The sequence below is a fragment of the Nannobrachium achirus genome (assembly GCF_963921795.1).
Source record: "Nannobrachium achirus genome assembly, chromosome: 8".
NCBI lineage: Eukaryota > Metazoa > Chordata > Actinopteri > Myctophiformes > Myctophidae > Nannobrachium > Nannobrachium achirus.
In genome coordinates, this window is record NC_137817.1 from 25845056 (window position 1) to 25868505 (window position 23450).

General features: G+C 42.2%; 2 protein-coding genes across 2 annotated transcripts in view; one reads left to right on the forward strand and one right to left on the reverse strand.

Moving 5' to 3' along the window:
- Window positions 1–23450, reverse strand: part of egfem1 (EGF-like and EMI domain containing 1) — a gene marked incomplete at its 5' end in the record, with an annotated part of 122523 nt that overhangs the window by 40920 nt on the left and 58153 nt on the right. Inside the window, 9 exons of the mRNA XM_080731783.1 lie at window positions 5504–5632; window positions 6674–6805; window positions 7451–7579; window positions 10860–10991; window positions 11571–11696; window positions 14573–14734; window positions 16112–16246; window positions 22105–22233; window positions 22937–23065. Coding sequence (XP_080587909.1) covers window positions 5504–5632; window positions 6674–6805; window positions 7451–7579; window positions 10860–10991; window positions 11571–11696; window positions 14573–14734; window positions 16112–16246; window positions 22105–22233; window positions 22937–23065 — 1203 coding nt within the window. The remainder of the gene's footprint in view (window positions 1–5503; window positions 5633–6673; window positions 6806–7450; window positions 7580–10859; window positions 10992–11570; window positions 11697–14572; window positions 14735–16111; window positions 16247–22104; window positions 22234–22936; window positions 23066–23450) is intronic.
- On the forward strand, window positions 17024–20863 carry LOC308289392 (EH domain-containing protein 2-like; the record flags this gene model as incomplete). Its single annotated transcript, XM_080731085.1, has 6 exons — window positions 17024–17244; window positions 17364–17540; window positions 17889–17986; window positions 18875–19287; window positions 19568–19732; window positions 20294–20863. 6 exons carry the CDS (start codon window positions 17024–17026, stop codon window positions 20861–20863), a joined length of 1644 nt encoding a protein of 547 aa, XP_080587211.1.

Below are 23450 nucleotides of genomic sequence, written 5' to 3' on the forward strand. Positions count from 1 at the left end.
TGTTTATAGGTAGGCATGGAGGAGTCAATCCGCCACCACTACCACACACACTGTGCCATCACTGAGAGTCTCCATCTCTGCTCTAAATGAGCTCTTTAATCCATTTAGGCCAAGAAATATTGAATGCTTTAACTATTGAAAAATAGCAGATATACAAGCTCACAGCGCGGCACCGAGTGCCGCGCTGCGAGCTTGTAGATCTGCTATTTTTTTTAAAGTCATGACAATTTGTGCAAATCTTTTGAATATCTCATTTTAAAAGTGAACATTTGTAACTCAAATATTTGCTTCTGGGGGGGTCCCTGCTACAAAATATTTTGAGATGGGAGTCGGTGGCCAAATACATATGATTCTAGGGGACCTTGACATGAAAAGAGTTTGAGAACCACTGACGTAGAGACATGTGTTTTTCAAAAAAAAAACCTTAGAAGGATTTAGAAGAAACTTATAGAATTGGGTCCAAATCGGGTCAAAATTGAAATGTTCACAATTTTTCAAAAATAGCAGATCTACAAGCTCACAGCTGCGAGCTTGTAGATGTGCTATTTTTTTTTGTCCATTTAAAGCATAAAATAATGCGTACCCGCCGGTCCAAATGGCTTTAAGACAGCAGGATTATTTCCAGATCCCTGGTTGTGTAAGAGCCGCTGCTGTCAGCCTATAAAGCAGACCCGGGGACCACACAGCCAGGGGAGTGCAGACCACAGAATTAGAATGGATAGAAGGAACGCAGAATAGAACTTCCTGGTGCCACTCAGAGACCGAGACAATGAATAAGGTCGAGACAACGATAACAAAAACGCTCACGTTTCCCTGACAATATTGCGGAAGTTTGGCGACCGTTTTACCGGGGCAGCTGCGAGCAGCTGAACTGTTTTGATGCAAACATCAAAGAGGACCGAGCAGAAAGAGAGAGCATGACGCACGTTAATTGAACTACGTTTGAAGAGCTTTGGGTCAATGTCAGCCCTTTGACTGCTGCTTTTTCTCGGCTAGACTGGCTTAAAACCTTCATCCTGGGGGTTTTTCAGCTAAACGATGCCTTTGCCATGGCAACATATCAGCGTTCCAATGATAATAATGCACAGGCCCAATTGTTGTGACTGTGAATTACTTTATCTATCATTGATACAATTATATTGATGCCAAATCGCCTGTGTGCCGTGAGGCTAAACCAAACATCCCTTCATGAATGCTAGTTGAACCACACAAACCCTAGTGTCCCTATTCTGGACATGTTATAATAGATGAAAATATTTGGCGACAACAGCCCAACTACAAGCTCACAACGTGACATGTTGTAAGCTTATGGATCGGCTATTTTTCGCCTATCTGGCGTACAACAAAGTACATAGGGCAGGGGTCTTCAACAGGCGATCCGGGACCCCTAGGGGCTCCTCAGAGTTACTACAGGGGGTCCTCCAAATCTTTGAGTAATAGAAACTTTTTTTCCACTTAACCACTTGAACCCAAACATCCATATTCTGATAACTTTAGACAAAAATAGCAGATCTACAAGCTCACAAGCTTGTAGCTATTTTTGGAGGTTTCGTGTACAGGGGGAAAAAAGAGCAGACTAAGTACAGAGTGAAAAGTCAAGTTTAGTAAGTATTGACGGTTCAAGTGGTTACATATCTGAAAACACAAATTGAATATGAATCCAAAATACAATGATGATTGTGCTGTCAAAAGATGAAACTATATGGAATCTATTAACAGGTTGTGGGTGTCCCTGCTTCATCTCTCTCTCAGCTAAGGGGTCCTTGGCCTGAAAACGTTGAAGACCCCTGGTTTACTTGCTTTAACGGGAATGCCATCTCTATCTAGTTCAGTTCTGTGGACCAGACAGACATAGTCGGAGGACCTGGTCCTCCTCAGTGTGCAGGCCTCTTCCTGACTACTCCTGAAGGGGAAGAGGCCCCGTGGAAGACTTGAGAAACTGGACACCTCTGTTTTAGGGGGGGAAAGGCCTTTAAAAAACAGAACCTGGCCAGACCCGATTTCCACGGCAACGTCCAATCAGAGTGACGTCTGTGTCTGAGGCCATTAGACTGTTATGGCTAGGGACGTGAAGGCCCTGGTTCTAATGTGACACGGCGGTGATTTACAGTGCCCCATGCACCGCTGAGGTGGTATGCAGTTTCCAGGGCTGCTAGTACACTTACAGTAAATCTCACACCTTGTAATAACATATAAGACCACTTCCAGTCAAAAGACCGTGATCAAGATCAAATCCATTATGCTGTTAACTCTCAAATACCTGGAACGCGCCCGAGTCGCGTTAGATTTTAAACACGTTAACCATTATTTTATGCTTTAACTTTAGAAAAATAGCAGATATACAAGCTCACAGCGCGGCACCGAGTGCCGCGCTGCGAGCTTGTAGATCTGCTATTTTTGAAAAATCGTGAAAATGTGTGCAAGTCTTTGAATATCTTTGACCCGATCTATGACCCGACTTCTAAATCCTTCCCCTAAATCATGTTGTTCTCAAACATTTTCATGTCAAGGACCCCCAAAATTACAGGTATTTGGCTGCGGACCCCCATCTCAAAATATGTTGTTCCAGGGACCACCCAGAAGCAAATATTTGAGTTACTAATGTTCGCTTTTAAATAGATATATTCAAAGACTTGCAAAGAAATATCATGATTTTTCAAAAATAGCAGATCTACAAGCTCGCAGCGCGGCACTCGGTGCTGCGCTGTGAGCTTGTATATCTGCTATTTTTCAATTGTTAAAGCGGTCAATAATCCTAGGCCTAAATGGGTTAAGACCATGGGAGGGACGGCACGGCATGTCTCTGGTAAATAAATAAATAATAATAAAATATCACAACGATAAGCAGAGCATATCGGAGAGAATGAGAGAGAAAAGGGTTTGCCGTGCCACGACACCATCAAATGCATATTTGTACATATGCCGATTAAGAAATGTCATAAATCTCTGCTGTCCCAAAATGTAAACTATTATGATTGCATTTTTTTAGTTGTGGTTTGATTGTCTGTGTTAGATTACTGATGGTTCATACTGTACATTATAGCAGAAGACCATCCTACAGCCCCCTCTAGAGGATGTTCAAGATACTGTAATGACACATACTGTAAGACCCCGAGGGCAATGGGGATGGAGGGGAAGTAGAAATGAGAAAACTGAGCATCATCAATGTGGATAATATGATATTCTACAAAGAACACAAAGATAATACAATAAAATGAAATTGCTGACACAAAGCTACTTGCCTAGATAAATAAAAAATAGCATACAAGTCTTTTGTATTTTTCAAAATATTAAAAAGGGGGGATATAGATACAATTATGAAAATACATATATATAGTCAGCAGTTTGGGTGTCTTACCTTTTGTGCAAAAAGGTGCTGTACTCAAAGATATTGTACATGCATTGTTTATAATTTAAAAAGGTGACTGTTTCACAGAATATTCCAGCCCATGCAAATAGACAGATGTTAAGAGGGACAACTCCGCCCTAAATCACTTCTAGGCTAATTTTCCTACTTATATTGATCCAAAAAGACTGTCCATGGGGTCTATTCGGCAGAAATACCCCTGTTGTCCAGTTTTTGAGCTGTGGTCACACCGTCTCCTATACGTGGCCGTGTGTGTGGGTATGCGTGCGGGTATGCGTGCGTGCGTGTCTGTCTGTATGTGGCCTGAGTCTGTATGTAACCTGCAATACCTTTTCTGACCACACATGTTAAGGGAGTCTATAAGCCTATCGCTTTTACACTATTTGTTGTGATCAAAAGTGTTTTTATTTTTCATGAATGTGGTACTAGTTGTCATTACAAACACATCCATGTCATCGTTGTCCCACACAAGCCATCACACTCTGCTAAACAGATGTTATGCTTTTATATGTTTTGCCAAGTCCCGGAGAAGATGCCCTGTGATTGGCCAGTACAGTCACTTTGATTGGCACTTGTGCCGAATGCTCACCCCAAAACATGATTTATGAGATTGTGGTGTGGCTTGTGTGGGACAACCAAGGCATGGATGTGTTTGTAATGACAACTAGTAAAACATTCATGAAAAAGAAAATCACTTTTGATCACAACAAATAGTTTAAAAGTGATAGGCTTATAGGCTCCACTCTATGCCATGACAGCTGCTGCGTTCTGCTAGGGAAACTGGACAACAGGGGGGGCAAATTTTTTTTTTAATTATAATTAAATATTCAAACAATTTTTTTTTCACAGAATCAAAGGTTTTATGGTCATGATTCACCAGGATCCTGGATAGCTTGATTCTGGGCTTAAATCATTTTTATAAATATTTTTGTGAAAGTCTGAATGAATGGGAAAACCACACCCTATGCCCTATAAGTGTATAAGGTGAGTTTCAGGCACATACTGTATATATTACAGAACATTATACCTGGTTTCTCTCAGTATAGAAATTACATTGACCTTTAGATATCAGGACATCCAAAGGAGGTAGAAAAGAGAATGCTAGTAACTGGTCTATCCATTGCAATCTGAATAATGAGGTCAGTGAATTGCTTTAAATGTCAAGACATATAAATATAGAAGTTATAAAATGTGTCACATAACTACAGTATGAAGGCCTTAAGGTGGCTCCACCAAACAGTATCTCGCTTTTTAGGAATCACAGCCTATCAAAATAAAAGTGTAGGCACATTTCATTTGGTCAAATGCATCAAAGAATGAACAGAGGAATTACATTAGATCAATGGCTAGGGGGCTATATAAGTTTAATCACACTGAGCTTGCAAACTGAGTATGCATTTTTCATCCGAAATTGTCACGCGTAATCAATCACTTTACACACTACATCCGAAACTTTCGTCCATCATTAAAGTTTTCGGATCGGGTTACATCTTGTATGTTGCAGTGACTCTGAAGAATGGAGCCTATGGATTCAGGAAAAAAACTAATTGTCTAGTGCGCACTGCATCAATGCATGATAAAGTTTGGCATGCCAATTAAAAATAAACACAAAAAGTTGGTCGCATTTGGTAGCTTCTTTTGTAGTGGACCACTGAAATTTTAAACCATCTACATAATCCTGCAGAATATTGAAGGAGAAGGTGAAACTCTCCTTGCTCTTAACACGATCTCAGGATGCATCCAATAATTCTATTTTTTTGTGTTCAGCAAGCGAGAGGAGCACACAATCTTCCTCACTGCTTGCATGTTCGTTTCGTTCGTGGCTGTGCATAACGATTTTTATTGGATATACAAAAAATAAGGACTCAGTGTGCAAGCTCCTTAGACCTGGTGTCCCTATTTTTGGGGACGCTGTAATAGGTGAACATTCTTAAAGTATGTATGAACTTATACACATCGTACAGTGGTGTTGCGTAGCGAAAATAGCAGGTCTACAAGCTCAGGTCAACAAGCTCACAATGCACAATTTGCAACGCGAACTGTTGACCTGCTAGTGTCATTGTACGACAGTATCAGGCATACTATTTTGAAACTTGAGAGATACAAGGTTTCTGCCCGACAGTGACGATAACTTACTTTTCTCGCAGAAGGAACCGGCCCATCCATGGGAACACGTGCAGGCTCCACTGACATGGTCACATAGAGCTCCGTTCTGGCAGTGGCATCGCTGGGCACAGCCCTGCCCATAGCTTCCATTCACACACTCTGAAAGAAGACACAAGCAAGGACAATGCAGATAGACGATATCCATCTTATGAATGTTCATCTCTTTTAACCACTTAAACCCTATATGGTTGACCGGAATCCCCCACGGCTCTTTACTAGTAGGGTCTTCAGTTTTCTGTTATTGTGACGCGCTGTCGGCTATTTTCAGCAGAAGCCTTCCCCACAATAAGGGTGCTGGGGTTTAGGTGGTTAACTCATGAACAAAACTGAATTAATGTGACCCAGGCATCACACAAAACGGTTAGATTCTTATCTTCAGGGGATCAAACAGAAACTCTCCCCCCACCAGTCTTCAAGTCTAATTAATTAATCAATTAATCAATTAATTAAAGATAATTAAAGCTGCAATGCATAACTTCAATGTCCTGTCTGGTATTTCAACTCAGCGCCAGCATTTCTATTGCTGAGCGAATACAAAAAGGCTGTTTGGGCTTCTGAGCATCATGCAATACCGCCTGTCCACCAGTAGTGGTCCAACCTGATCACAGGATAGAGCATCGCAGTTGAAGCCCCACCCCGTCCTCACTCTGGTGTCGGAAGCGTTTTCCCCATGATTAAAACGTGTTTTTACTAAAACTAGAGTGATTGCATACATACTCTGGGGTTCTACAGGAGCATAATAGAACCATTTTACAACCACCAGCCTAGTGGTAAGTGTACATTGAATTGCTACGACTTTGTGGCTGATAATGAAAAACCCTATGGTAAAGATGAATGGCCAGCTTGCTTCCGACACCTCACTGCTATGCTCTATATACATTTTAGAAGATCAGGGTAGTATGAGTAAAACCACCACATTTGTGTTATATTGTATTATCATACATACCAAACAGATTTGTCAAAACAATATCTTATTCAATTAAAGTTATGGATTAAAGATGTAATTATTTCTTAAATTGCAAGTGAGTACTTTATAGCAAAATGTACTGTATGTCCTAACAGGAACTTATCACTAGGGGGCAGCATGCACTAAAACATAAGTTAACATTATTTGAATGTTCTCCTAATAAGAGTTCTTACTCTTTTCACAGTGGTCTCCAGTGAAGCCAGCCTCACATATACACCGGCCGGTAACCGGGTCACAGCCCAGAGAACTGTCACCACACTGGCATTTATTGACACAATCCTGTCCCCAGGAACCAGGTCCACATGCTGCGGAGGCCAAGAAAACATTAATAACACCCTACACACGTTTAATATCAAAATGGTCCTTAACAGACAGATATAATAGTAGAAGGCATACCATCCACAGCACAAATATGAGTGTTAAAATGTTTTCTTTTACTGCTTTCTATTGTGTTAGCGATTTCAGTGGGTGGGGGCATGCATAAAAGTGGCTAAATATGTATGTTTAGACACAATAAGCCAGCAATTTCTTTGTTACTATTTACACCAGCCCCTATAAGTCACATCTGCCCATGAAAGATTGCGTTGCATCTTGGAAATGGGTTTATTGTGTCTAAAATACATATTTAGGCGCTCCCCAACCTGGGGGCATGCATGCAAATCAAAATTGTTAAAATCACTAAAACGATAGAAAGAAAGAAGTAAATGAAAACATTTTAACACTCATCTTTTCTTTTCTTTAATGACTATCTAGAATGAGCCCTTGTTGTAAAAAAAAACTAAGTTGAATGAGTTAAATTAATCTTTTAAAAGTGATGTTATATTATCATGAAAATCTTAAGTGTTGTGTTAATTATTTGGAGGCCTACAGGATGGGAATGGCTGCCCTACGTACGTGTGTTGCAGTGAGGTCCTGTTTGCCTACAGGATGGGAATGGCTGCCCTACGTACGTGTGTTGCAGTGAGGTCCTGTTTTGCCAGGCGGGCAGGAGCAGCGTCCACTCTGCGGGTGGCAGCTGGCGTCAGCCTGGCATGAGCAGGGCATCAAACAGTCTGGGCCGTAGTATCCTGAGGGACACTCTGTGGAGAAGACAGCAACATACAGTCTCTGTATGAACATGCGGTAAGTACTGGGAGCTGATGGTACTGTAGTCGTTGCGCTCCACCTAAACAATCTCCCACAAGTCTATTGCATTGAAACAGGCTTAGACTCCTGTGTTCTCGGCTGATACTGACAATAAGCCTCTCCGACCCTACTTAACTACTTTCCAATTCTTCTTTTTACGCAATTACTCCACTACTTTATCTCAATACAAATTTGACAGAGCAACTTTCACTTGTAGCTGAGTTATACTGTACATGACCACTACTGGGGTTGAGTATGTTGTCTACCACTGTATGTAATTAATACACTTAGTCACGCACACTGCCACATTCTTGGCTAACAGAAGAACTTGGTATATAAGAAACAGACACTGACTGCAACTTTTTATGACTTCAGCAAAAAAGAAAAGAAAAACACACACACACACACACACACACACACACACACACACACACACACACACACACACACACACACACACACACACACACACACACACACACACACACACACACACACACACACACACACACACACACACACACACACAACTTCAAGAATTGCAGCAATTAAGAGAACAGACAGAACACATTATTGAAATTATAAATGTGGAATTCAGAGACTGTCCTGTAGTTGTTTTTTAACCACTGTAATTAGCATGCTTTGAAACATATGGGAGCGAATAAGCGGTTTGCATATTGACTTGTCATCCTTCCAAAGCTAAAACAAAAATCCTGGCACATATTTATAATTGCTGCAAAACTTGGCTTCCAGCTATAGTATGATTATGGTTGTTTCATTCATGAGAAGACATGTCTCAGCATACTACAGTCCAAACATAACATCGAAGTCACTGAAGTCCAACCGATGCCAAATTTTTGCATCTTTGGAATGTCCTAGACCAGCAATTACCAATGTTTTGACCAATATGACGATCTTGTGGTGCAAAGTGCAACATCTTTAAATTAATTCGAAAAACTTCAGATTCGGTTTAAGATTTTATTTGAGAACACTTAATTTATATAAGCAAACAAAAAAGTCAACAAGCTAACAAGCCATTGCAATGTGACATGTTGTGAGCTTGTGGAAAAAAAGTAGAATAATGGTCGATACGTCATACATCGGCCAAAGCAATGTATCAGTGACTGACAGCATGTCCTGGTATTCCAGTCCCAGTTTTGTCTTTAATTCTCAATGTAGCTGTTTAAGCCTATACAAACCATGAGGTGTGGTGAAAGAATTCCACGATGGGTTCACCACATGGTAGGCTATAAAGTGATGAAAAGTGCTCGTTTACTCCCAGATTTAGTCCTTGCCAATTCCCTCCATGTGTACTGCGGTCCCTGGCGCTGCCAACCTCCACTGTTGGTCTTGGGGAGGGTGCAGACCGCTGGTTCTCAACGCTGGGTCCGGGACCACCTGGGGTCCAGATGGACCCTTATGGGCCTGTAACTCTGAGAGTGTACGAATGGAACCAACGGGACACGTCATTTGTACGCTCTCACAGTTAGAGGAGGAATTTGTCCCAGAGATAAAAGATTGCATCAAATGGGTGGTCCGTGGCATAATGCATATTAAACTGGGGGTCCTTGAAAAGAGAAAAGTTGAGAAGCAATGGTGTAGACAACCATATGCCTCCTCTGATACACATGGAGCCAGCCGCTTCGTTTCACCTGACAGCCCAGAGCAAGCAGCAGGGCTCAGGAGTCACTAGTGCAGTGACAAGGACACAGTTCCCACAGTGAACTGCCTGGCCAAGCCAGAGGCACCGCTGCCAGGACATAGAACTGGCCTCTCCAGAGATTCCTAACTTGTATGTAAAAACACCTTTCCTTTGATTTTACAGTAGCTGTAGTGTGAGAAAATGAGGCACAATGCAACTAATACCAGAAAGGTTAGGCTTGTACTCTGGTGGTGTATGCTGTGTATGTATTTTCTGAAATTTGACTAGATCCGTTCTTCAAAAGTTTAGTAAAGTTCCAAACTCGATGGGTCAAATAATGGCATGGTTTCACTGAATCTCTACTGTCATATGAATGATGCTGTCATATTGATGATGTTGGTCTTGCTGCCCAAATATGCAGGGACACATACAGTATAGGGACTCAGTGGATCTGAGATTATGAATTCACAAAACGTGGAGGATAATCACACACACAAAAATAAAATCACAAAATGTGAGTAGTATTAGGTTATTGACTTCCTTGGCCTACTGGCAGCATGCACAAGAAATGTGGTACAGATCGTGTGTGAATTGCAAGATTAGCCACGAACGGACAGACAGATGGACAGTCGGACACAAAGATTTGGGGAACATACATACTACATAAATACTGTGGGATGGGTGATGGACGATGGCTGATTTAAGCAGCCATCACCCATCCCATTAGTCAAACTAATGGACTCGGAGCTACAGAGAGTAAACTTCTTGTGCCTCAAGGTAATCGATGCACACAGGATAAACTAGCCATCCCCACAGGCCCACGCAGACATAAATACGTGGAGTTGGGTTGTACATCAACGTCGCTGCCATATTGGCAGGGGACACTTTGACATAACTCCACTGCAAGAAATATCCATGAGACAAAACATGTTTTCTATTTTATAACCATAACTATTTATTTACGTAGTGTTTTAGTAAACCCAAATGTTCTATGTGGGTTATAACCAAGCACTCTATATCCTAACATAACTACTGTGTCTGACATTTGGAAAGAACCAGACCGCTTGTAAATCGGTTGAGGATTCAGATGTGGAGATACCTCCCGCTTCAAAAGACATACTGTACTAAATGGGGTAATGGCATACATGCATTAGGAGGCACGGCTTGCCCTCTTCATATGGCGGCTGTGATGATGCATCGCTCCAATGAACAGCAGCAGTCAATGCAGCATATACCGTACAGTATATATGTCCCCACACACACTCAGGGAGAGAGCCTCTCTCCAGCCAAAACACAAAATCTGCTTTCCCTTGTAACAGTTTTTCTGTAGCGATTCAGTTCCATTTTCAGTTATACCACAGCGTGGCAAGCAGCCCTGTGTGATTCTGTAAAGCTCATTGAAATAAAGAGAACTGTTTGATCCAGGAACATCGGCTGCTGTCAGTGTCTGTCCTGTCAGGGAGCTGTTCACACGTACATACAGACAAGCGCTGTTCTAGATGGCTGACCGCTTTGGTGCCGTGCCGTAAAAGTGGAAATAGTTTGTGCGAGATTTTAAAACACAGATCTGCAACATGTTGGCTAAAACTCACCAGCTTGGCAGAGTGTTCCAGTGAAACCTGGCCTGCAATTACACACACCAGTCTGCTTGTTGCAGGAGCCTCCATTCTCGCAGGCTCTACAAGACAGCTGGCACTGCAACCCCCAGAATCCATCAGGGCAGTCTGTAGGAAACAAGGGAGCACATGAAGAGCTCATCTTCCAGTTTCACTGAGGGCAGGGCACATACTGTACGTACCACTAGACCAGTGGTTCTCAAAGTGAGGTTCAGGGACCCCAGGGAGTGGGTTCCAGGGGGTCCCCAGCAAAATGTGTTCATATGGTTTAACCGCTAACCCTATTTCATTCGAAAATACTAAGTAGCCATAGTCCCTGGAAGAAAATCTTTTTAAATGCAGTTCCACGGCCAAATAGATATACATTTGGGGGTTCTTGACATGAAAATGTTTGAGAAACACTTCACTAGATACATTTAATAAAGTCACAATGGCCTAAAAAGGTAGAAGTCTCTCATAAAGCAGGAACGCTACATCAGTCTTTAGGATATGCTTTAATGTTTAAAAACATTATAATATTTAAGACTTGTATAGTTAGGGACATTTGTGTTCTGTGGAACAAATGAGTCCATGTGGCATTTTCTTAGCCACTTAAGCCATATATGCTTCTTTATACAACAAATACAGAAACTGGCTGATCTACAAGCTCGTTGTAAGGACATTTAACGACAAAGAAAAGTTGTGCACCTTGTTGACATGAGTCCCCAGTCCTCCCAGCAGGGCAGAGGCAGCGTCCAGTCATGGGATCACATGGAGCTCCTCCGCACTCGCAGCTTAACCCACAGCCTTCTCCATGAGTCCCCTCTCTGCAGGCTGACAGCACAGGACAATACATCAAACCCAGGGACGTGCTGGCCATTGGGAAAAGCGGGACAACTCCCGAATGGCCGGTTCATTCCCGGCCGGTCTAGGTCGGCCATTAGGAAAAATATACAAATAAAATGTCGGCCTTTGTTCCATTTTGGGGGCTGGGCGGCAAACAAAGTATATCGTCACTGTCGGGCAGAAACCTGGAATCTCCAAGTTTCAAATGTATAATTCGCAAAGCAAAGCCCTGCTTCATCATACAAGGCCGTTGCACAAAAGTAGTGAAAACAGCAGATCTACAAGCACACAACGCCTCGCGGTGCGAGGCGTTGTGTGCTTGTAGATCGGCTGTTTTCACTAGTTTAAATCATTTTTTAAATGATAAATACAAAACAAACGGTGTTGGACATACAAGGTTTCCACCCGACAACGACAAAATATAACTTATGTAATTGGCCCACTGGCTTGTCACTTGTCATGATCTGAAATGGCAAATCTTTGAGTAGCAGCAGCAATATAGAGAGATATCTCTCTCTATAGCGCGCAATGAGGGCCTCTAGCCCTCTACAACTGTTTTTCCCGGGCTGAATCAGGGGCCCAGCACGTCCCTGAACCCCAATGCAACAATAGTACAAAAAGCACAGTGCAACGTGTCACAGAGGCCTGACGAACACCAGACTAGGTTCAAACATTGTGCTCACAGCAATAAATAATGTAATAAAAAAAAAGAAGAAAGATTTCACTCTTGGGAACACAAAAGCTGTATGCAGTTATTTTCTCTTCTCTTCACAAGCCCAGTACAACATACAGTAGTACTGCTCAATATTATACAGCAGTAGCACAGCACAACTAGAACTACCCTACACAAGACAATGTGTTGTGAGCTTGTACTATAGTAGATCTGCTATTTTTGCTACTGTATGTAGAGTATATAAAAATGTTGAAGCATGAAATATAGGGTTAAAGTGGTCAAACTGACATTTGACACTGTTGACGTTTGACACTGTTTTAACTAATTGTGTTGGGGATCCCCAGGAACCCCCCTCAATGACCCCTGGGGGTCCCAGGACCCAGCTTTGAGAAACACTGGTTAATTTGATCAATTTCTGCCAATAGTCTTCAATAGGCTTGAATTAGAACTAAGAGGCCCCAGTCAAAACGTAGTGTAAATACATACTAGTAAAGGGGAATGATTTGTTTGCTTTAATAAAATCAGTCTGAGCATTTAGGGGTTGACATACTGTAACTCTGCACTGTTATCTCGGACTTGTCCGCTGAGACAGTAACATTATGAGTTTAACAGAACTTCACTGAACCAAATTCAACATTTTCTGGACCACGGTGCTGAGAGCTCAGCCACCGGAACGCTCCATCAGCCAATAGCACAAGCAGCCAGATAGACGAGGCCCTGCTGAGGGAGAACACACATAGTCCACGTACGCTGATGGTACAACGTATCAGGACCACAACATTTCCATGAAATACACGTCACAAGGGGTAGGAAAGTGGGATTGAGTTACTGGGGCCCAAGGTGGAGGGGCCCTAATAACTTTATCTATTGAAAAATAGCAGATATACAAGCTCACAGCGCGGCACCATGTGCCGCGCTGCAAGCTTGTAGATCTGCTATTATTGAAAAGTTGTGAAAATGTGTGAAAATCTTTGAATATATGTATTCTTTAAAGCCATACTGTGTAAGATGCCCAACTAGTGGTCATTAGCCCTATAGCAAACCGCGGTCGCGTCCGCGTCTTTCGGACGTTTTTCGTACCTTCAGACCCCCGCGTCTGCCTCCACCTCGCTGAGATCTATCTTTTAAGGGGTCCCTTGTTCCTGTGCGTTCAGTAATTCCAGAGATACGGACTCCTTCACCCTGCCTGGTAGGCGAAATTACCTAGAGAAGGGATGGTACAAACGGGCGACAACAAATATGGCTGCCATAGCGACCCCACTTCAAGATGCGCTGTGATTGGCCGGCAGTTGTATAACCCTCGCTGTGATTGGCCGGTAGTGTGATGACGCAATTTTGGCGCGAGATCCGGTCCACGGCAAGGATCTCAGTTTACATACAGAGAAGGCTTTACAGGCTGAAATTCACGGCGCGGATCTTCTAAAACTTTTGTGATTTAATAGTTAGGAGAATTTTAAGATTTGTTTTATAAAAAAAGTTACATAGTACAACTTTAAGCGAACATTTCTAACTCAGATTTTGCTTCTGGGGGTCCCTGGAATCCCTAAATATTTTGAGATCGGGGTCCGTGGCCAAATACATATCATCTTGGGGGTCCTTGTGCGAGCTTGTAGATCTGCTATTTTTCAATAGTTAACATTCAAGGGGGGCCCGCAGTGAATCCTTGTACCCAGGGCCCAGAATTTGGTGTGACGCCCCTGTACACAGGTGAATCCAGGTGAATCCAGGTGAGAGCTATAGTCCAACACCCAAGATGGGAGCCCAGGTCTACCGTGTGGGGAAACAAAACCTCTACCACTAGGGTAAGAGGAATCCCCTCAAATGTTGCAAGTGTCCATACACAGATGTGCCGTTTCAACTCTTCGATATTTACCGCTATTTTCCTGAACATTTTCTGCAAATGCATTTATTCTAGGTTCCTTTTCCCTGTTTTGCCTTTTTAATTTGTTATGGAGAATGAAGCGTATTTTTGTAGAAAATCGCAAATGGCAAGAAACCACTCCATTCCCATTGAAAAGCAGAATCCACCAATAGGTAGATTAAACTTCGAAGTCAAAGAAGGTCATGAAAATAGCCGATCTACGAACTCAATATTCTGCAAATCCCCTGAAAATCTACTGTCTTACCAATGGCAGGACATGTGAAAGTTTTGAAACGGCACATACAGTATGTTTGTTTGAGAAGGTGTTACTGCAGGTGTTGTGAGGCCTTGTCTCACCCAGCTGACATGTGTCCCCATGACGGCCTGCAGGACATCTCTGGCTGCACCCCCCACTGCTGGAGTCACATGGTCCTCCACCTGGGCACTCACACTGCTTCTCACAGCCTGGCCCCAAGGAGCCTGACACACATTCTACACACACACACACACACACACACACACACACACACATACACACACACACACACACACACACACACACACACACACACACACACACACACACACACACACACACACACACACACACACACACACACAAACACATGCACGCACACACACACACACACACACGCATCAAGGAGCAATTCAAAAACAACACTGAGCATGTGACTAGTTCAGCCCTTTACTGTCTATCTTTTAAATATAATTTATTTTGCCCTGTTATTGTATTCTCTTATTTTCTGTTTCTTTCTCTTTTTTGTTGTATTCAAATGTCTTTCTATAATGTGTTTATTTTGCATTCTTTTAATGCTCAGTGTCTTAATGTCTTAATATTTTATGTTTTGAATGAAATGAGCTACAAATACTGTTCCTTGCCTTGCCCTGCTTTGCCTTGCCTTGATTGATCAAGGCGTCCAAAGCCAATCTGTCACCTAAATCAACATGTGGTTGCAAGATCAAGTTAGGGAGTCAACCTTAGTAACGCTATACTGTAAGGACAAAATGTAATGTGAAACAGCTTGCACATATTTTATTAACTGTACTCTTGGACAAGTCTCTTCAAAAGTTATAATCCAAATAAGCGAGAACCGAAGCATCTGACTTCATGCAACATAGAATGGCAAAGCTTTCAGGCAGACATACTTAAAGTGGAACTTTGGAAGTACATAAGAAATCCAAATCACTATAAAATATTGGTGTTTAATAACAAATCTTTAGTTGGACACTTTATCAGAACAGCTAAGATTTGGTGTAAAGAGAGTTACACAGCCTCTAGGGCTCTTGTATGATATGTATGTATGATATGAATACATACTGTGTATGATATGAATACATACTGTGTATGATATGAATACATAGAGTGTGAATATAACACAGCAATATAGGCCTATTTATTTTTCAAAATGAGGTACATTTTCTGGCTGTGATTCAAATCGTCCACCTGTATGAAGGATGCATCACCAAATGAATAGCTTGATGTGAAATAATCGTATCGCATTTTCATATTGTTCATTCCATCACTCCTGGTGTGTAAAGTCTTGCTAAGTTTTCAACACAGAAAGATGGTAGTTAGCACAATTTGTGCTACCACTATTCAGCCCCAGTTAACTGAAGGTTTGGCTCTGACAATAGCCATGTGTTCTGTCAAAGTTTCCTTGAGTGAAATGCTGAACCCATACCTATATCTATCCAAATCCCTCTGGACCTCAAGATTTCACAGAAATTCCTAAGAGCAACATTTAAAATCTTTCACCTAAATTCCTAAGAGCTACATTTAAAATGCTAATAAATGAAAACCTAAGGAAATCCCTGTTGTCTGGAAAGTGAAGCCAGGACAGTGCTTACCATGTTGACACCGTGCACCATGGTATCCAGGCTTACAGGCACAGGTTCCGCTCCTAGGGTCGCAGCCAGCAGAATGTTGTGGAACACAGTCGCATTCCTTGGAACAGCCTGTACCGTGGGTCCACCTGGGACACGCTGGGGGAAGGAAGAGGACCTCAATAAGAAGGACACATAGTACAGTTTGTTTTATTTGGATCTTTTGCCCTATTGCAAAAGCATAGTATACAAGCTCATGTTATGAGCTCGTAGATGGGGATGCCAGGTTTGAAGGTGGTTAATAATACTGAATCAACGAAAGGCATGTTTACAAGGAAAAGAATGATAATATCAGAGATGGGGAAATACATAATTGGCAATATATTTATTTGCACTTAACTTGTTTTTTTTCTGTCTGTACGTTATTGATTTCATCCTGCACCTGCCCATGATTTTGGTTGGATGTGCACTCTGATGCCAGGGTTCATTCATGTGGTTAAAGTTAATGCTCATTTGAATGAACCAAACAACTGAAAGACGTGACGTTACACAAACAAAGATTATGAATGAAAATACGCCCCAAAACCTGACACTGACTGTGGGCCTAAACCATGGGTTTAAATTAAACAATCAATCTCTACTAAACTCTGTCAAGATGGTCCCAGTACAGCCTCAAACCATTACAGATCTGAACTCAACTCCACCCTGTCCCGCTTGACATCTACTGTTTTGTGTTAGGTGCAGCTGCAGTCTCTGGTTACACCCTCTCCACCCTCCTAATGTCCCTCAGCAGGATGGAGCAGACAGCTGTGTGTGATTCTGATAATATTGGGCTTTCACGTACTACCATCATACACATTCAGTCTGGACTTAGAGAAGCGAGGGCCCGCAGCCACATTCACGCCTGAGAAATCCTTTCTTCAGCATCAAGGAGCCATGTCTCTCCGCAGGCTTTGGAGCAGCCCTAAAACACTGGACGATGTCAACATGGTCACCGAGGAGCTTAAAAATCTTTATTATAAGAGACTGATGCCCATAGAGAAGTACTACAGCTTCCAGCATTTTCATTCTCCCAGCTATGAGGATGCAGACTTTGATAACAAACCAATGGTCTTAGTGATGGGTCAGTATTCAACAGGAAAGACCACTTTTATCAAGTGAGTATCATCACTGTTAGCCAAGTTAAATCCCACTGTGCATGTTCTAATGTGTATTATTATAACTGTAACTATCATCTGATGTTTGCACGCGCACACGCGTGTGCATATTTCTTTAGGTATCTCATAGAGCAAGATTTTCCTGGTAGCAGAATTGGACCAGAGCCGACCACTGACTGCTTCACTGCCATTATGTACGGAGAGACAGAGGGAATTATCCCAGGAAATGCCCTGACTGTAGATCCAAAGAAGCCTTTTCGTAACCTCAACCATTTTGGAAATTCCTTTTTAAACAGGTGATGAGAAGTGAGAACTGAGAGACAGCGAGCGAGAGAGATAGAGAGAGAGAGAGAGAGAGAGAGAGAGAGAGAGAGAGAGAGAGAGAGAGAGAGAGAAATGGTGTGAAACAAAAGAGGGGGGAGGCATATGGAAGAGGAAAGAGATGTTGTATGATTTCTACCAAACCTCTTTTTCTTTTCTTTTTATGCATGAAAACACTGGTTGCATACACAGTGATACTGACTCTGGAATTCAATGCTCATATGCTATTCATGTCAAAAAAGTCTAGTGAATAGCAACAGCGCCATGAAATAGATCTATCTATTAGATGTATGTTAAATAGTGCATGTTCCTGTGTTGTCCAGGTTTCAGTGTGCTCAGTTGCCAAATCAGATCCTGGAGAGTATCAGCATTATCGACACACCCGGCATCTTAACTTCTGCTAGGAGAAAACTGAGTCGAGGTGAGAGACGATACAAGTATTAAAGGTGTTGGTCTGGATGTTGGGAAACTTAAATATAATTTCCTGATTTTGTCTACTTTGATAGTTAAAAAGTATTTCACCTACGGCAATTTTACACTATTAAAGGCTGACAACATTATTGACATGTCAGGGATATTAATTAGGCCTATTGGTATCAGGAGGAGTCAAGGTGAGTAGAAATAAAATTGGATAATGGGATCATTTTCACATTTTCTTCAATATAGTTCAGTTATAATTGCACTTTGGGAGTTTAAGGGCATTCCAATCCTACACATACAAAACTAGGCAGGCCAGGAGCTGAGCGAATGAGATAATATGACAACCAGTTGGATAGGAGATGTAAGCAGTGGGCAGGTTTAGCTATAGTTTATGGACGCATTAATCTCTGGGTGTAACCGAGAAACGGCCTGAAACTGATGAGGCCCACTGGGACACGTTACATATTCTACCTCTCAAGGCATAGAGCCTGGCCACAGTACATAATGTGCTAACAGGGGTGTCGCACCACATTCTGGGCCCTGGGTACAAGGATTCACTACTTTTTCATGTGAAGGACCCCCAAAATGATATGTATTTGGCCACGGACCCCCATCTCAAACATATTCAGTTCCAGGGACCCCCCAGAAGCAAAAGTTGAGTTACAAATGTTCGCTTAAAAAATACATATATTCAAAGATTTGCACACATTTTCACGACTTTTAAAAAATAGCAGATCTACAATCTCGCAGTGAGCGTGTAGACCTATATCTGCTATTTTTCAATAGCTAAAAAGTATAAAATAATTAAGGCCCCTAGTAACTCATACCAACGTTTCCCTCCCTTGTGACGCCCCTGTGTGCTAATGAAAACCCTGTGCTGTCTTTCCAGGGTACGACTTCCCAGCAGTGCTGCGCTGGTTTGCGGAGCGCGTCGACCGGATCATCCTCCTGTTTGACGCGCACAAGCTGGAGTTCTCCGATGAGCTCACCCGAGCCTTCGGGGCTCTGCGCGGCCACGAGGACAAGCTGCGAGTGGTTCTCAACAAGGCAGACAGGGTGGAATCCCAGCAGCTCATGCGGGTATATGGCGCCCTCATGTGGTCACTGGGGAAGGTGTTTAAAACCCCAGAGATTCTGCGGGTTTACATTGGGTCTTTCTGGTCTGAGCCGAGGCGGACGTGTGACCACTACCAGCTGATAGAGATGGAGGAAGAGGATCTCCTGGCTGACATAAGGAACCTGCCCCGCAATGCTGCTATACGGAGGCTGAACGACCTGGTGAAGAGGGCACGCTTAGTCAGGGTGAGAGATTCTAGAAAATGTTAAAGCTATACTGACAATATGATTGGGGCAAAGAAAAGAAAATAATCCACGGAATATTATTAAAGTTGAATTTTTATAAAAAGGAAATATTAGGGTATTCATATAGGCTATTTTTTTTTTTTTTTTGTAATTTCAGTCATCACGTTGATGGCTAATAAGTCACTATTATGACACTATAATATATTATACTGCACATTCAAAAATGTTATTTGAGCTGTTTTGGTTTTCATTTATCACAGCCGTTTGGTCTTCCCTATAGGCTCATGCACACATCATTAGCTATCTGAAGCAAGAGATGCCCACCATCTTCTGCAAAGAGTCCAAGAAGCACAACCTGATCTACCAGCTTCCTGTGATCTTCACCAAGATCCAACAGCAGCATCGAGTCCCAGCGGGTGACTTCCCAGACTGCACCAAGATGCAGGTGTGCCCTTCACCACACTTTGTATTTTACCATACTGTACCCCACCAGGGCTCCCAAATGGACCCTTATTATTACGGGTCTGTAAATGTGTGTTAAATGTTATTCTTTGGGACCCCAATCTGCACTGTAAAATGATCTGTGTTAATTTAACTCTGAGAGAGTACAAATGGAGACTCTGAGAGTGTTGTACACTCTGAGAATGTGGTCTGAATGGACCCCTGGTGGTCCCCGGACATTATGTTGAGGACAAGTGGTTATTGTAGTTTTCAAAGTGGCGCCCCAGAGGGGACAATTGGAAAGGAGAGGGCCATTTTCTGATCTACAAGATCACAACGTGTTGTGACGTGTTGTGAACCTATGTACATTTCAGGAAAAATATCTAAATTCAATAGGCTATTTGGGGGTCCTTAATCTCTCAAGAACAGAGTCCGTGGGAACAAAACAGCAGAGGGCGCTGTTTTCCCCTTTATTTTGACAACGGTACCTGGAACCCCAGGTACAGATCTCTGACTAAAGTCCTAGTGACAGCTTCTCATCTTCTTATCCCATCTTGACTTTCAGGAGAGGCTTTTGGGTCAAGACTTCTCCAAGTTCAAAGCGCTCAAGCCGAGTCTCATGGCTTCCTTGGACAAGCTGCTGTCCACAGACATCGCCAAGCTGATGCCCTTGCTTCAACAACAGGAACAGAAGAGAGACAAGAAGAAGTTCCTCCCCGGAGTGATGGATGGGGACTTTTTGGGAACTTTCAAGAGAGGGCATTACAAGAGAGATCCCTTCAAGCAAATCCCAGAAGAGGAGGAGGACAGTGCCATATACCTCGACGAATGGGTGGTGGAGAAGCACAAGCCAAAATACGACGAGATTTTCTACAGCCTCTGTCCCGTCGCGGGAAAGCTGACTGGCACCAAAGTACGAGACTGGATGATGACAACCCTCCTGCCCAACTCCGTGCTCGCGCATATCTGGAGGCTGTCTGATGTGGACTGTGACGGCATGCTAGACAATGAGGAGTTCGCCTTGGCCTTACACTTTATTGAGGGAAAGCTAGAGGGCTATTGGCTCCCACATGAGTTGCCTCCTCACTTGGTGCCACCATCGAAACGGCCACAACACACGGATGATGAGGAGTAGTAGTACCATTAAGCAGGGTTCGATCTATTTAAGAAATACACCACAAAAACACTTAAGAGCTTTATACTTCATCATACGACAACTAAGGGAAAATAGCCGATTTGCTATTTTCATTATTTTTGTGTATGATAAATTGATATATGATGTAAACAAACATAAATGTCAAACATATCAGTCAGTCTACAGTTTATTTCCCAAAATGAAATGCAAATCCAACCCTGCCAACAATGAGTGCTACAGTTCATCTACTCATATATTTTCAGCAAAAGAACTCTTGTTCGGGACTTGTATCTATCACTTAATTCAATTATATATAGATATATAATGCAATGACTTTCAAAAAGGAGACTAACCTGATAATAGCTTATTTGGGTACCTGTACTGCACACGACTGAAGATTGTAGATCTCTTCAGATTTGTATTCCTTGCTTTAAATACTCATATTCATTCATATTCCATGTCATCGCTGTTGGGTAGAAACCTTGTAAAAAATGTAGTTTTGTATGATTTTTTTCTAAAAAAAATCATAAATGTTATGAAAGTGTCGTGCAAAAGTAGCAAAAATAGCCAATCAACAAGCATACTGTATAACACATTGTGATGCGACGCATTACAGTATGAGCTTGTAGATCTGCTATCATCTCTATTTTTAGATTTCTGCCTATAATGATATGCATGAAATAGGGATTTGCGGTTAAAAGTGGTAAAGATGATGGGTTTCACAAATATTTAACCAAAGTACTAAGTGGTTGTTACTAAATAATAACTACTTTGGAACACATGTTCTTTTGATTTTTTTTTCTTAATTTCCTGAAAAAGACAAAGTTTGTCTAATATTGGGTTTGTAGCCCTATGGAGAAATCAAAATTTCTCACATTTTCAGTTAAAGCTGCATTTTGAAAATGTCCTCTTCTACCCCAGATTTGAACCCGGTTTCCTGCTTAAGAGCTGACATTTTTACCATTGAGCAATGACGTTTGACACAATCTAAATGTCTCAATGGAAGAGCAGGGAGATAAAATACAACCACCAAAAATGTATAAGTTATATTGTATTAACATACTTACTCTACCATACAGATTGGACAAAATAATATTCTATTCATGAAAAAAGTTACATAGTTCCGCTTTAATGTATGAGACAGATATTTAAAAAAAGTATCTGTTTACACAGTCATATATAGCATTATAAATAAAACGTGCTTTCATTGTTGTTCATGCAAGGTTTCAGTTTGTACTCACGCAGGTGACAGAAGCGTCCATACAGTCCTGGAGAACACAGGCAGGACCCGAAGAGTCGGTGACAGCGACCATTATTGGGACATTTACACTTCCTTCGACAGAGACGTCCGAAGTAGCCTTGCGGACAACCTGTCAGCATTGGCAAAATAATAACCATTTTGGCCATGTCATAAGTGAAGATTCTCAAAAATGTGAGCAATAACATCTGTGGCCTACTGGCAGTGTGCATAAAGAAATCGGAATCGTTCTAGCAGTTCACGCGAGTACCTCCTGCGGACAAACATACAGAAACACAGACAGACGGACATATCCTCCTATAGACGGCTAATCTCCTACAAAGCGACACTGTAAACAAAAACATTTGGAATAATAAACTATTATTCTGTGGAAAATCTAGTCAAACTGCAATGTTAGACACAAAAAAGACAGCAAGATTCTGTGGGTGTGTGAAACACTGCATGCAAGAATGTGATCAGGGCCACAGCAAAGAATAAGAAACAAAACCAGAAAATCAGCGATTTTCCATTTCAAACAATAAAGGGTGGTGTGACCAAAAACAACCTAAACAAATGCTTTAAAACAAACACATTCTTGTACTCCACTGAGCCATTGAGTGCCATTTTGTTTGGCAAGAAGTCAGGGTGTTGGCAAGAAGCTACGGTTGTAGCTGTAGCTCCATAAGTGGAATGTATCCACTTAGTTCGAACTTCAAAAATAGGACTGTGTGTGTGTGTGTGTGTGTGTGTGTGTGTGTGTGTGTGTGTGTGTGTGTGTGTGTGTGTGTGTGTGTGTGTGTGTGTGTGTGCGCAAGTACGTGCGTGCATGTACTTACCATTCTCACAGTGTGGGCCATGTACTCCAGGTGGGCACAGACAGCTCCCAGTCACAGAGTCACACGAGCCTCCATTCTGACAGCGACACAGACCATTACAGGCCTTCCCATAGGTCCCCTGAGGACAAGCTGGAGGGATGGAGGGAGAGAGAGAAAGAGAGGGAGAAAGAGAGAGAATGAGGGCAAAATAAGGAGAATGATAGATAATCATACACAGAACAGGGAGAGTGTTTTCTGCTGGTCTTTCAGTCCGATTGTATCAAGGGGTGCGTTCGGAAATGCGCACCGGGTCTGGTTAGGGTTAGTTTTAGGCATAGTTTTACTGAGGTTAGGGTTAGGGTTAGGGTTGGGTTTAGGCATAGTTTTACTGAGGTTAGGGTTAGGATTAGGGTTGGGTTTAAGCACTCACTACACTGAGCACACACCTGGTATATGGTGCGCATTTCCGAACGCACCCTTTGATACACTCGGACTGAAAGACCAGCAGAAAACACTCTCCCACACAGAACACTGC